Consider the following 15,900-nt stretch of genomic DNA (forward strand, 5'->3'; position numbering starts at 1 on the left):
CTGTGTGTGTGAGGGTGCTGTTTGTGTGATGTGTGTGTGTGATGGTGCTGTTAGTGTGCTGTGTGTGAGGGTGTTGTGTGTTTGTGAGAGTGTGGTTAGTGTACTGTGTGTGTGAGCGTGCTGTGTGTGGGTGCTGTATGTGTACTGTATGTGTGTGGGTGCTGTGTGTGTGCTGTTTGTGTGAGGGTGCTGTATTTCTGTAGGTGCTGTTTGTGTGTGGGTGCTGTATGTGTGTGTGTTCTGTATGTTTGGAGGAATTGTGGAGGTGGGGGCAGATTAGTAAATATCCCCCCTCCCTTCGTACCTTATGTAGGGAGGGGGGATCCTTGCTGCCATGTGCCATCCCTGGTGGTCCAGTGGAGAGTTAACTCTAGCCTGCGGGGCTAGAGTTAACTCTTGCGAGATCTGAGCGTTGCCACGGCAACGCTAAGATATCGCGAGAGGAACCTGACGGAGCGGCTGTCTGGAGTTCCCCGGGTCCTCTCTTGCCTCCCTCCATGCTGCTGTGGGCCGGTGAGGTAGATCTTTGATCTCCCCGCCGGCCCATGGAGGCTTAGAGCAGAGCCGGCACTCAGATAGCGCCGGTTCTGTGTGAGCCGACAGGGGAGAATAAAGTCCTGGGGAATAAAGTGTGGGAACTCTCCCAAGATTCCCCCCCCCCCCAAAAAAAAATAATATACACTCCAATGTGTGTGTGTGTGTGTGTGTGCATATATATATATATATATATATATATGCACACACACACTGACACGCATACTCAGACACACACACTCATACATTCACAGACAAACATACACACACACATTCACATACACTGACACACACTCATACATTCACAGATACACATACACACACATTCATATACACACACATTCACAGACACACACTCATACATTCACAGACACCCACACATACATTCACAGACACACATATACACACACATTCAGACACATATACACACACACATTCACAGACACACAAATTATTATTTTTTAATTAAAAAAGGTCCACCCAGCCTCCCTACCTGGAGTGCTGGCGTGGACTTGTCCCTGGGGTCCAGTGGGTCGGGCGCCTGTCTTCATCTCAGCCGCGGCGAGGGAGCTGTGTGCTCTCTGCTCCCTCTCACCGCGCGGGCTGTCTGCTGTAGCTGGGAGCTGGAATATGACGTCATATTCCGGCTCCGGCATCAGCAAACGGCGCGCGGCGAGAGGGAGCAGAGAGCACACAGCTCCCTCGCCGCGGCTGAGATGAAGACAGGCGCCCGACCGGGGCGGGGGGTTTGGGGTCCATCCCCTCTTGCCTCCCCATGACAGGGGGTGAAAGGGGGGCATTTGGGGGCGCTGAGTGCCTGCAGGAACGGTGTTCCTGCTCATAAAAAGTGCAGGAACTCCGTTCCTGCAGGACTTAATCCATAGGCATGCCCAGGCACACCCCGTGCGCACGCCTATGCTAGATTGCCTACTTACAACCATATGAGGATTATGATGGGCTCTAGCTGCAGTCTGGCTCCACTAGTCTGGTGTAGAACAGGCTCTCTGGAGGCTGTTTGTAACTGTGGTCACAAAAATCAATGTTCTGGGAGAACGGGAAGCAGCTCCATTTTTTGGGGGCCCTTTACACAGCTCAAGGTCTGGGTCCCAGGGTCCACCTTCATGTTCCACCAATGAGTTTGTTCACAGGGGGTGGAGTGTGTAGGGGATGTCCTGATATGTGTGTAAGGAATGCATTGTGTGAATCTGTGTTTGTATGTGTAAGGGCTGCAAGGTGTGTTTCTGTGTATGTACGGGATGCAGTGTGTGCGTCTGTAAGGGGTGCATTGAGTGTGTGTACAGGGTGCATTTAGTGTGTGTGTAAGGAATGCATTGTGTGTTTCTGTGTGTGTAAGGGTTGCATGATTGTGTGATTGTGTGTGTGTGTGATGGATGTCAATCTCTCTCCCTCCCTTGTCACTCTCTTTCTCCCCCTCCCTCCCTCCCTTGTCTCTCTCTTTCTCCCCCTCCCTCCCTCCCTCCCTCGTCACTTTCTTTCCCCCCCTCCCTCCCTCGTCACTTTCTTTCTCCCCCTCCCTTGTCACTCTCTTTCTTCCCCTCCCTTGTCACTCTCTTTCTCCCCCTCCCTTGTCACTCTCTTTCTCCCCCTCCCTTGTCACTCTCTTTCTCCCCCTCCCTTGTCACTCTCTTTCTCCCCCTCCGTCCCCTCCTTGTCACTCTCTTTCTCCCCCTCCCTCCCTTGTCACTCTCTTTCTCCCTCCCTTGTCACTCTCTTTCTCCCTCCGTTGTCACTCTCTTTCTCCCTCCCTTGTCACTCTCTTTCTCCCCCTCCCTCCCTTGTCACTCTCTTTCTCCCCCTCCCTCCCTTGTCACTTTCTTTCTCCCCCTCCCTCCCTTGTCACTTTCTTTCTCCCCCTCCCTCCCTCCCTTGTCACTCTTTCTCCCCCTCCCTTGTCACTCTTTCTCCCCCCTCCCTTGTCACTTTCTTTCTCCCCCTCCCTCCCTTGTCACTTTCTTTCTCCCCATCCCTTGTCACTCTCTTTCTCCCCATCCCTTGTCACTCTCTTTCTCCCCCTCCGTCCCCCCCTTGTCACTCTCTTTCTCCCCCTCCCTTGTCACTCTCTTTCTCCCCCTCCCTTGTCACTCTTTCTCCCCATCCCTTGTCACTCTCTTTCTCCCCCTCCCTTGTCACTCTCTTTCTCCCCATCCCTTGTCACTCTCTTTCTCCCCCTCCGTCCCCCCTTGTCACTCTCTTTCTCCCTCCCTTGTCACTCTCTTTTTTTTCTCCCCCTCCCTTCCTCCCTTGTCACTCTCTTTCTCCCCCTCCCTCCCTTGTCACTCTCTTTTTTTCTCCCCCTCCCTTCCTCCCTTGTCACTCTCTTTTTTCTCCCCCTCCCTTCCTCCCTTGTCACTCTCTTTTTTCTCCCCCTCCCTTCCTCCCTTGTCACTCTCTTCCCCCCCCCCCTTGTCACTCTCTTTTTTTCTCCCCCCCCTCCCTTGTCACTATTTTTTCTCCCCCCCTCCCTCCTCTCTTCCTCCCCCCCTCCCTCCTCTCTTCCTCCCCCCTCCCCTACCTCTGTTGTAGCGTGGCCGAGCCCTGTATGGTACGCGGGTACAGGGAGCTTTTGTTTCCTGTACCCGGCCGGACTAAAAGGAAGTGCACACTCAGTGTGCACTTCCTGTTAGTCCGGCCGGGTACAGGAGACAGATGCTCCCTGTACCCGCGGACCATACAGGGCTCGGCCACGCTACAGTGAGGGAGTGACAGGAGGGAGCGCTGAGCGCTTACCTCCTGTCAGCCCCTGTCCTCATGCTGCGCCCGGGCGGTGCGCCCTCATGGACGCACCAGCCCGGGCAAAGCTGCAGCGGCCTGAGGCTCTCTACAGAGCGCTCGGGCGGCTGCAGCATGAGGGGGGCCGGCGGAGCTGGGGGGATTTCCCCATAACCTGTCCCCCCCGCATGATTTGCTGGGGGGGATGCGTCCCCCCCACGCCCCCGGTTCCTACGCCCATGCATACACGCTAAATAAAACATGCTTACATTCAAATGTACAAACACTGCTCACAAATACAACCCTTCAAAGATGGTAGATCCCAAGCTGGCATAGCATTGCTGGACTTGTATGACTGATGGTATTTCTTTTCTTCACTCTTGCACTACAGGGGAGGCCTGAAAAAAAAATTCTTGCACCAGGGCACTTTCTACATTAGTTCCACTGCTGGTTTGGGGTGGAGGTTGTGATTGCATGCCTGGGAGGGTGGTGGGGTGGCAGGGTCCAGTGGCCCGAGAAAATACTTGCCCTGGGTCCAATCAATATTAAAGGACCACTATAGGCACAATGAAGTGGTCTGGGTGCCAGGTTCCCCTAGTTTTAACCCTGCAGCTGAAACCATAGCAGTTTCAGAGAAACTGCTATGTTTGCACTGCAAGGTTAATCCAGCCTCTAGTGGCTGTCTCCCTGACAGCCATAAGAGGCGCTTCCGTGATTTACACAGAGTAAATCGCAGTTATTTGATGCTGGATGTTCTCACGTAGTCCAGCATCACAAAAGATCCCCATAGGAAAGCATTGTGTAATGCTTTCCTATGGACGGGTTTGAATGTGCGTGCGGCTCTGCCCGCACATGCGCATTTGGCTCCACGCAGGAGATGTCGTCGATGGAGTAGGAGAGGTCACCAGCGCCGAGGGAGCCCGGTGCTGGTGTGGGATAAGCAAATAAATGGTTAATTAACCATTTATTCGCCACGGAACAGTCACCGTTTAGATGAGTAGGCTCTATAGCGTTAGGTATACATATTTGTATTCCTAACGCTATAGTGTTCATTTAAAGATGACCCTGCGTATTGTTGTGAATTGAAATCTGATATGCAAAATTTAGGCAAAAACGAGTTAATCTGCAAACATTCTCCAACTCATCTCTAATTACAATTTGTCTTTTTTACCCTGTGTTTTTCCATTCTGTTTTCAATTCACTGCAATTTATAGTTCACTGAATGTTTTACAAACTAATTTCTACATAGACCAAATACAGGTTCAATTACTAACTATATGGCTAATTCCATGGTGCACAACCAGCAGGCTGAGCACAAAGAGAGACACAGTCCACAAACCTTACGCATAAAATGTTAATTTACATTCACATTGCATTAAATTGTGAAAATACTGACTCCAGCCTGTCAGAATATAGAGAAAGCAGCTCCTGCTGTCTGTCTATCCATTCTATTTTTCTATGGTTAGTGACGCTCTTTCCCTGCCCTACCGCTCTATGGTCTGTTTCAGCTTCCTTCTCCCTGCGTGAGTGTACGTAACGTTCTAAGATTTGTTACATTGTTGCAGGGTCTGAGGTGTGTGTTCTGTCGGTGACAGGTGATGGGACATGCTGCAGTAATACAGTTACTGGAGGGGTAGAAGTGTGTGTTTTTGACTGGGCTGGTGTTTTGATATTTTAATTGCTTTGCTATGCTAAGACATCACCAGCTGTCAGGGATGGTGTCCTGCTATTATCAGATCGTACAACCTGCAGGTTAATAATGCATAGTGTGAGCACGTTTTTTTTTTTATATTTTTCCATAATAAATGATTGGAGTAAATGTATAATATTAATAATGCTTTTCTATGAAGGAAAGCAACATCAGGTTGTTTTGTAGGACTACAACTCACATGATGCTTTGCATTCTTTTAGCTATAAAAGCATCAAGGGAGTTGTAGTTTTAGAACATCTGGGGATCTACCCTGGGCACCTCTGCTCTACAGCATTATTTTTTCCCAGTGGATTATTTTGATGCACTTTGGACACAATTCTGTGTATGCTGCACAGTGATGTCAAGTAGAATTTAAAGTAAATATGTCTAGAGTCTTTGAAATGGTTTTATTTTATCAAATGTATTCTTTTCAATGTGGAAGTTAGCATCAGAAACCATTTAGGGACACTCAAGTTATTGTCCGAGGAGTTCCTGGGTGATGTTGTACCCCAAGGTTTAACCCAAAGGTCTGCAAGATGACACCTGATTGCTCTGCTCCTGCGCTTCTGCTCAGTGTCTGAGGCTTCCATGATGAAGCCGAGTACTGGGTGCTGGTGATAGGCTGTGAAAATGGTACATGTTTATTTGCCTTTATTCTTCAATGAGAATCTGATAGCCTGAAAGCACCATCTGAGGCACTCAGCATATCCGTGGAAACTGGTCTGAGGCTTCCTGATTGAAACAAAAACTGATAAAATGAGAACTCTGAGAATGTGCAAAAGCTTTGAGAAACTTCAGCTTGCCCTTCGATTTGTATTGCAGTGGAAATGCAGGGACACCAGGACCGAGTAATCGGGCGCCAGCTTGCAGACTGTGGGATTAAACTGTACATTAATGTTTAATTATTTCAGATAAGATATCAATCACCTTGTATTCCTCAAACGGAAACACTGCACATCCAGACTCATACCACCATGGACACTTCTATTCACAATGTAAACATGAGGAGTAGGGGGCACTTGGAACCCAGATTACTTCATTTCAGTAAAGTGATCTGGGTGCCTGTAATGTTATTTTAAATCTGATTTGCAAATCTAAGCCTAAATATGCTAATTTGGCTCAATTCTCCAACTCCGCTTTCAGTCAAAATGTGGATATTAAAGGAACACTATAGTCACCTAAATTACTTTAGCTAAATAAAGCAGTTTTAGTGTATAGATCATTCCCCTGAAATTTCACTGCTCAATTCACTGTCATTTAGGAGTTAAATCACTTTGTTTCTGTTTATGCAGCCCTAGCCACACCTCCCCTGGCTATGATTGAGAGAGCCTGCATGAAAAAAAAAACTGGTTTCACTTTCAAACAGATGTGATTTACCTTAAATAATTGTATCTCAATCTCAAAATTGAACTTTAATTCAAGGATTTTACTATTACCATGACGTAAAGTCATGATTTTATTAATGACACGGAGGCGAGTATTATGCTGCACTCTTTCTTTATTTCCCTCAGCAGCAAAGAAAAAAACTTTATAAATATAACAGTAGTAACATTAACAGTCTTAGGTGTATTCTTCCTAGTAACGGGAACAGCCAATCAGGAACAGCCAATCAGGTTCCACTTCTCCAGCATAATAGGCTCTGTCAGCCAATCCTGTTCCTCTTTATTTGCAGTCCCGAAGTAGTAAAGTGTCCAACCGACCATGAAACTGTACAGGAAGGAGTTGTCCCTTTCGATGTAGGTTAGATTAGGCTGTAAAAGAGGAGAAATATGGTAATACCTTAGCATCAAACTGGGTGTATGCATAATCATAGGTATTTGAGCTAGTGTTTGGTCAATGTCAGTCCAAGGGGATATTATTTAATCTGTACCTACTGGTGAACGTATAGACAAAGACTATCATAGTGAAGATTCATCTGGTTGCAAGTATAACTGTAATTAATAGTCTGTTAAAATGACTTACCGTAGGTCAACTTACCCAACTCCCGTCTACCTTTCCACCGTCGCCGGGTGGGAGGGAGGGATAATACTCGCCTCCGTGTCATTAATAAAATCATGACTTTACGTCATGGTAATAGTAAAATCCTTGAATTTTATTAAGACACGGAGGCTCCTATTATGCTGGTTTAAAGCTGAGAAACTACCGTTCCTGCGAAGTGTTGTATTGGTTTGAAGTAGAAATCACGGAAGGTGGTTTCTGAGGACCAGTCGGCCGCTTTCAAAATGTCTTCCAGGCGACAACCCATGGAAGAGGCCTTGGAAGCCATTGCTCCTCTTATGGAGTGAGGAGAAAATATGGAGGTGTCAATTCCTGCCGTAGTCATGATCCATTTGACCCAGCGGGCCAGGGTTGTGGTAGACACCGGTAGGTGTGGTCTTTGGAAAGAGATGAAGAGTTCATGTTTATTTGGGTCCCGCAACGTCATGGTGCGCATTTCGTAGAGTTGTAGGCATTTAACCGGGCATAAGAGAGGCTTGTCAGGAAAGGCTGGGTATGTCACTCTCTTTGTCGAGCTTTTTGTTCTCCGTGATATATCAAAAGTGACCCCTTCTGGCGTGTAGGACCGTGCGGTGATGTCTAACGCTCTAACATCTGAGACCCTTTTGCAGGATATGAGGCATAGGAGCATGACCAGTTTTGCCGACAGTTGTTTCAACGATAGTGATGCATTATCCGGCCAAGATTCGAGGAAAAGGAGGATAGTGGAGACGTCCCATAGCACTGAATAGCGTGGTAGCGGGGGTCGTGCAAATCTGATGCCGCGTATGAGACGGCATACCAATGGGTGGCGTCCTATCGGTGCGCCATTGATGCCTTGGTGTGCGGCCGAAATGGCCGATCTGTAGAGGTTCACCGTACGGTATGCTTTGCCGTTTTCAAATAATGCAGTTAAGAACTGCAGGATCGAATTCAGAGGAGCCGATATGGGATCCAGGTTCCGTTCCATGCTCCAATTGTGCCATTTGCTCCAAGCAGATTTATAAGCTTGTCTCGTGCCGGGTGCCCATGCGCTCTCGAGAAGTTGGAGAGTTGATTCCGAAACCCTTCGATTGAGTAGGGTTCCCGGAAACCAGCCATGCCGTGAGATGCAGTAATTCCTGTTGAATCAGGGGGTGAGGGGACCCGTCCGGGTCTTGGAGAAGATAGTTGAAGTGTGGGAGCGTGCGGGGTATGTCTACCGCCATTTCCAACAGAGAAGGAAACCATGGTTGAGACGGCCATAATGGTGCCACGAGCACTGTCGTTCCCATCTGTTGCCGTAAGTGTATTAGGCATCGGGGGATCAACGCAAAGGGAGGAAACGCGTAGTTCCTTGTGTAGGACCAGTCTTGGGTAAATGCATCTGTTGCCAGTGCCTCTGGGTCTGGTTTCCAACTGAAAAATCTGGGGAGTTGTTTGTTCAAACGGGAGGCGAACAAGTCCTTGTCCAGAGGGCCCCATAGGGATTGGATGTCTTGAAAGACCCTGGGATCCAATTGCCAATCGCTGGAATCCCTGAGGTGTCTTGAGTACCAATCCGCCGTTGTGTTGCAGAGGCCCGGGATGTACTCCGCTGTGACCGAGATGCCCTGTGCCAGGCAGAACTGCCAAAAGTCTCGTGCCAGATTCGCCAGGACCTTGGATTTCGTCCCGCCCAAGTGATTTATATAGCGGACTGCCGATATGTTGTCCATTTTCAATAAGATGGCACATCGGGCTTGAGTCGTTGAGAAACTGCGGATTGCAAAAGAACCGGCCAGGAGTTCTAGGCAATTGATGTGAAGCGTAGATTCCATTTCGGACCATCTGCCACCTGTAGAGATATTGCCACAGCGCGCACCCCAACCGTGCAAGCTCGCATCGGATTCTATTACTATGTCTGGTGTGGTGCCGAAAATGGCCCGGCCATTCCATGCTTCCATATGGGAGAGCCACCATCTGAGTTCTGTTTTTGCCTCTGTGTCCAGAGAGATCATGTCCGCGTATGAGGACCCGTCTCTCAGATGAGAGGCTTGTAGGCGCTGTAGCGCTCGATAGTGTAGAGGGCCCGGGAAGATGGCCTGGATGGAGGCCGCCAAGAGACCAATCACTCTCGCCAATTGTTTTAGGGAGATCAGGGGAATCTTCAGAGTGCGTCTGATTTCCTTCTTTATGGTGGCCAATTTCGCAGTCGGCAAGTGTAGTGTCTGTAGAGTAGAGTCCACTACGAGGCCCAAGAACTCTATGCGTTGTGTAGGGGTCAGGATGGACTTTTTCCCATTGATAAGGAAACCCAGGTTCTGCAAGAGGTTCTGAGTCCACGTCAGATGGGTCTTGATAATGTGGGTGGATTGACCCATGATGAGGATGTCGTCTAAGTAGATTATTAGACGAACCCCTCGACTTCGAAGTAGAGCCACCACGGGTTTCAGGAGCTTTGTGAAACACCATGGGGCTGAGGATAGACCGAATGGGAGGCAGGCGAATCTCCATTTTCTTCCTTGCCATATGAATTGGAGGAAGTTTTGGTGTTGACGTGCGATTGGTATAGTGAGGTAGGCGTCCTGTAGGTCTAACTTGACCATCCAGTCTGACGGTTGGAGGAGATCTCGGAGGCAGTGTATTCCTTCCATTTTGAAATGGTTGTAGGCAATAAAAGTGTTGAGCTGTTTCAAGTTTATCACTGGGCGGACGCCGCCGCCTTTCTTGGCAACTAAGAATAGGTTGCTCACATAGCCTGGGGTAGTCATAGGGATCTCTAAGATGGCTTGTTTGAGTGCCAATTCTGAGACCTCCTTGGAAACAAGAGAGGCGTCTTGTTGGGAGAATAACATTCCCCGTGGCGGGGAGATTTGTACTGGGAGTGACAGGAACTCTAAGGAATACCCTCTTACTGTGTTCAATACCCAGGCATCTGAAGAAATGTGTGACCATACATGGGAAAAAAGTCGGAGTCTGCCCCCCACTGCCCCTAGGGAAGAAGGAAGTAGGAGATGACTTACCATAAGGTCGTCTGCTTGGTCTGGTGCCACGTGATCCACGAGCAACCCATGGCCGCCCACGTTGTGGGAAGAAGGCCGGGGTGTTGCGGTGCTCCGTGAAGGAGGTTTGTCCAGTGTAGGAGCCTCGGTTCTGTCGGAATGAACCCCTGTTAACACGGCCGGACAGACGGCTCCTGGCTCTTCCGGCCCCACCAAAAACCTTAGGGTGGAAAACTTTGCGCATGTTTGATTGCGCCTTGTCTAGGGCAGTAAAAGTATGTACAAAGGAGCCAAGCTCCTTGACAAAATTGTCTCCGAACAGGAGACCACGGGCCTGGGTGCCCGGCTCGGTAATAGCCATATTCACCAATTTTGGCTCTATCTTTAATAAGATCGCCTTGCGACGCTCTGTGGCTATCGCACAGTTGGCATTGCCGATCAGGCATATTACTCTTTGAATCCAACCACTTATGGCGGTACGATCGAAGTCTTGGTCGTTTTCGACCATATCAAAAATTTTGATTGCTGGGCCCAATATATCCAGTAATTTATCCTGGCAATTGCGCAGGGAGAAATCCAGGCCCTTATTAGGCTTCCAGCCAGTCTTGCCCAGGAATTGGACGATTTTTGGGTCTACTGCAGGTGTTCTGCAGGCCTCGTCCGGGACAGTAGGACGTGGGCATTCTGCCCGTAGCTTATTGCGTGTTGCCTTATTTAAAGGCTTGCGAGTCCTTGATGCAACGTATTTGGCCACATGGGCCGAAGGGGACCAGTCTGCTGACCTTGGATGACGTAGGTCATCGGGGTCGAACAGGGGTTCCCCATAGGGGTCAACTAATTTGTTTGCATCGTCTGGGACCTTAAGCTCCATGTCAAACGATTCAGATGGAGGCGTATTATGCTCTCTGAGGCCATGTTCCTCGACCATATCATCGGATTCGGGATCTGATGGATCCTCAGTATCCATGCAGTTTTCCTCTTCAATCTCGCTGAGATCTGACTCAGAATCTAGTTGGGCTTTTGCCCGTTTCCATAACCTAGCCGATTTTGCCCGGCTAGTGGCTCTTTTGCGCGGTGGTATATTAGGCGCGCCATCTGTGACAGGTTTGTAGCTGTCCATCTGTGAGATTGAAGAGTGTTTGGTTTTTGCAGTGGCCTTACGGCCAGTGTGAGGTTGTGAAGGGACCACTACTGGCAAGGCCTGGGTAACGGTCGGCTGAGCCGATTTCTGTGCCTCAAGCAGAGCCTGTGTAAGAGTCTGCGAGAAAGATTCAGACATCAATCCCATGGCCGATGTGAGGGCCTTAGTCATAACGTGAGACATAGTGTCGTCAATCAGAGACTGCATATCAGCAGTGGGAGCAAAATCAGCGGGGTTAGCCGCTCCAATTTCAGATACCCCTGAGGGTGTTGTAACACTCCCTGGTTTGGTGACAAGGGACCCAGAGGGGGTGGGTAAATCTTTCTCACCAGGCATGCTTAGTATGACACTGGTAGTACTAATAATATCTTGAGCTGAAACTAAAATGGGTTGATTAACCCAAAGGAAAACAATATACCTTTAAGAACAAAATGAATTACTCACATAAACTTTAAACTAACAGCAGTACTTGAAGATTCACAGGTAATAAGTAGGAAATAGCAAGGAGGGAGCAAAGAGCCGTCCGACCGCCACTACAGCTTTAACCCAACTCCGAGGTCCGGACGTTGGGGGTGGAGCTGTATGTGAGCGCGGGAAGGCAAGAAAATGGCCGCCGCGGGCGGCAGAGATGGAAAATATAGGAGGATTTAGCCGGTAAGTTGTGCTCGCGGCGAATGTGTGATCACTATAAAGTGTACACACTCCAGCGCCGCGAGCAGGGAACCGGCATTTGAGCTCTGTGAGCTCCGCGGATGGCGGCCACTCACGGCGCCAGTAATGAGAGGGAGAGGCGCGAAGCGCCGAATGCGGTTCCAGCCGGCGTCCCCGAGCCGCTCGTTAAATTAGGCTCTGGGAACGGGCTGGACCGCGGAAAGGATTAAAGGCAAGAGAATATAGCGAAATTAGAATGAATCAATAAATGAATTCAAAGAACAGTAAAATACAATAACGGTATAATACTAATAGTAGTAATAAGAATAATAGTAATAATAATAATTAATAATAGTAAAATGATAATAATAATGATAATATAATCCCACAGTTAAGGAGCTGAGGGATCAGGTATACTTAACTGAGGGAGCAGCAAAGAAAGAGGAACAGGATTGGCTGACAGAGCCTATTATGCTGGAGAAGTGGAACCTGATTGGCTGTTCCTGATTGGCTGTTCCCGTTACTAGGAAGAATACACCTAAGACTGTTAATGTTACTACTGTTATATTTATAAAGTTTTTTTCTTTGCTGCTGAGGGAAATAAAGAAAGAGTGCAGCATAATAGGAGCCTCCGTGTCTTAATAAAATCACATACAGGAGGCTCTTGCAGTGTCTAGCAAGCTATTAACATAACAGGGGATAAGAAAATCTTAATTAAACAGAACTTGCAATAAAGAAAGCCTAAATAGGGCTCTCTATACAGGAAGTGTTTATGGAAGGCTGTGCAAGTCACATGCAAGGAGGTGTGACTAGGGTTCATAAACAAAGGGATTTAACTCCTAAATAGCAGAGGATTGAGCAGTGAGGCTGCAGGGGCATGTTCAATACACCAAAACTGCTTCATTAAGCTAAAGTTGTTCAGGTGACTATAGTGTCCCTTTAACCTTCAATCTTGTCATTCAGATTTAATTCACTAAAATATTGTGTTTAGTAAATTGTATCAAACTCTAACTTGGATTAAAAAAAAATACGTTTGTATATAACAGCATTTCTGTAATAAAATGGCACAATTAGGCAAATATGCATAAAAAGCATCAAGTTCGCCTTCTCTTATGTGCTTATTTTGTGCCGGTGCTATTTTCTTATGCATAAAACTGTTACTCCACCTTTTCTACATTGGGTACTTTTTTTCTTTACACACCTTCTGTAGCGTGGCAAAATATTTTTGTTGCATTTTTTTCAATACTAATTTCATCTTGAAGAGACAGGAAGTAGAAAAAGCAATGCCACACAGAATGGAGATATAGCAAAGAGAAGAAGAAACAAGACTGTGATCGTGTAACACTGCTAGATACTAAATTCAAATACCACATAATTAGTGAACTTACAAGTGTAGGAAATAACTGTGCCTTGAACAAGTGGAGTGACAATGTGCAGCAGAGGCCATGCTACGTATACTCATTTGTTGGTTTTGTAATCAGTAAACTGTTTCTATAAATCTTTTTTTATTTATGCTCTTCTGTGCTCCCCATTTATAATAATAAAAAAAAAAGTGAACCATACATGTCTGCAGGTTTGTGTAAAAAAAACCAACAACAAATAACTGCCTACCGCAGCAAGATCGAAAATGCTTCTAATCATTAAGTTATTTTATTGCACATTATGTATAAAAGTTACCTCAAAAGTGTACCATTTTTTCGATCACTTTATTGAACTATAGTTCTTCACCATTGTGCAAGGGATATCCTGCACTGTAAGAAAGTAAAAAAAAAAAGAGTAATATAAATTTGAGAATAATGAGGTTTATGTACAAATAATGGTGCACACAATCACTAAGCTTGATTTATTTGTTTATATTTTCTATTCTATTGTAAGTTACGGTATGTATAAACATGTCTAAATAGGCTTTATACATGAGAACAAAATTGAGCATATTCGCACATCTTCTTCTTACATTTGCAGCTTTTATTACTATATTATTACATATGCACCATAACCACTACATCTGACTAGTAAATGTAGGAAGCCATAAGTAATAAATGTAATTAACCACACTATGTTTAAACTGTTTGATAGTTTATCACAACAATGTATTGTTGTCTCTTTGTCTAAAGACTTCTTACATGGCAGCAAACGCAGGGACAGACACGATGCCGGGAGAGGGGAAGCACTGTCTGGACAAAACAGAGAACAATTTAGTACAGTGAGTATGGACAATGTGACTACTTTACCATGAAACTAATTGTTGTAGTGTGATGACAACCCAGGTGATACTCGAAAAATTAGAATATCGTGCAAAAGTTAATTTATTTCAGTAATGTAAAAGGGGAAACTAATATATGAGACGCATTACATGCAAAACAAGATAGTTCAAGCCGTGATTTGTCATAAGTGCGATGAATATGGCTTACAGCTCATGAAAACCCCAAATCCACAATCTCAGTAAATTAGAATATTGTGAAAAGGTGCAATATTCTAGGCTCACAGTGTCCCACTCTTATCAGCTAAGTAAGCCATAACACCTGCAAAGGGTTTCTGAGCCTTTAAATTGCCTCTCAGTCTGGTTCAGTAGGAATCACAATCATGGGGAAGACTGCTGACCTGACCATCGTGGACACCTTTCATAAGAAGGGAAAGCCTCAAAAGGTAATTGCGAAGGAAGTTGGATGTTCCCAAAGTGCTGTATCAAAGCACATTAATAGAAAGTTGTGTGGAAGAAAAAGGGATGACCACAGCCTGGAGAGTATTGTCAGGAAAAGTCCATTCAAAAGTGTTGGGGACTTTCACAAGGAGTGGACTGAGGCTGGAGTAAGTGCATCAAGAGCCACCACACACAGACGGATCCTGGACATGGGCTTCAGATGTCGTATTCCTCTTGTCAAGCCGCTCCTGAACAACAAACAACGTCAGAAGCGTCTTACCTGGGCTAAAGAAAAACAGACCTGGTCTGTTGCTCAGTGGTCCAAAGTCCTCTTTTCCGATGAGAGCAACTTTTGCATCTCCTTTGGAAACCAAGGACCCATAGTCTGGCACACAGTGCAAGATGCTTGAAGTCCAGTGTGAAGTTTCCAGTCTGTGTTGATTTGGGAAGCCATGTCATCTGTTGGTGTTGCTCCACTGTGCTTCATTAAGTCCAGGGTCAACACAGCCGTCTACAAGGAGATTTTGAAACACTTCATGCTTCCTTCCGCAGACGAGCTTTATGGGGATGCTGGCTTCATTTTCCAGCAGGACGTGGCACCTGCCCACACTGCCAAAAGCACCAAAGCCTGGTTCAGTGAATGTGGGATTACTGTGCTTGATTGGCCAGCAAACTCACCTGACCTGAACCCCATAGAGAATATATGGGGCATTTCCAAGAGAAAGATGAGAGACATAAGACTGAACAATGCAGAAGAGCTGAAGGCCGCTATTGAAGCATCCTGGTCTTTCATAACACATCAGCAGTGCCACTGGCTGATAGGTTCCATGCCACGCCGCATTAAGGCAGTAATTGCTAAAGGGACCCAAGTAAAAGGGACCCAAACCAAGTACTGAGTCCATATGCATGCTTATACTTTTCAGAGGTCCGATATTATTCTATGTACACTCCTTGTTTTATTGATTGCATGTAATATTCTAATTTACTGAGATTGTAGTTTTCATGAGCTGTAAGCCATAATCATCGCACTTATGACAAATCACGGCTTGAACTATCTTGCTTTGCATGTAATGCGTCTATCCCCTTTTACGTTGCATTACTGAAATAAATGAACTTTTGCACGATATTCTAATTTTTCGAGTATCACCTGTATTAACAAAAGAAAGTTGGGCACACCTGATTGATTAGCCATTAACGATGGACTAAGAAAACTAATATATACATAAGGGTGCTCACTCCAAAAGCTCAATTTCCAAGGAGCTACTAATATAATCATATATTAATGAAAGGATGATCACAATCAATAAAAATGCAGAAAACTTAATTGCACAGGCTCACATATAACAGGTATCAACGAGGACATCATAGAATGATAATATACTTAAACATATCTACCCAATATGTAAGCAATGACTAAGACCAGAGTGGTATAACCACTGATACAAAAAAGTAATGTTATGATACCAGTATAAGATAGTGAACCAAACAATACATACCAAACACAGACCCTATCAAGAAACACGAGAAGAGGGTGAAGACGTCAAACACAAAATAGCCCCCAGAGGGTTATGGC

At 46.3% G+C, this 15,900-nt stretch overlaps 1 protein-coding gene across 6 annotated transcripts in view; it reads left to right on the forward strand.

Annotated features, from left to right (window-relative positions):
* Positions 1-4,750: 4,750 nt before the first annotated feature.
* Positions 4,751-15,900, forward strand: part of SCLY (selenocysteine lyase) — a 31,902-nt gene continuing 20,752 nt past the window's right edge. The window contains exons 1-2 of one of the 6 annotated variants that reach the window (XM_063440967.1): positions 4,751-4,787; positions 13,801-13,889. In XM_063440967.1, the coding sequence (XP_063297037.1) occupies positions 13,810-13,889 (80 nt within the window). In that variant the 5' untranslated portion in view covers positions 4,751-4,787; positions 13,801-13,809. Of the gene's footprint in view, positions 4,904-4,939; positions 5,033-13,800; positions 13,890-15,900 lie in introns of those variants that run through there. The other 5 variants (XM_063440966.1, XM_063440965.1, XM_063440968.1 and 2 more) reach the window with 5 other exon arrangements.

This window comes from Pelobates fuscus, chromosome 2, assembly GCF_036172605.1.
Source record: "Pelobates fuscus isolate aPelFus1 chromosome 2, aPelFus1.pri, whole genome shotgun sequence".
In the NCBI taxonomy this organism is placed as follows: domain Eukaryota; kingdom Metazoa; phylum Chordata; class Amphibia; order Anura; family Pelobatidae; genus Pelobates; species Pelobates fuscus.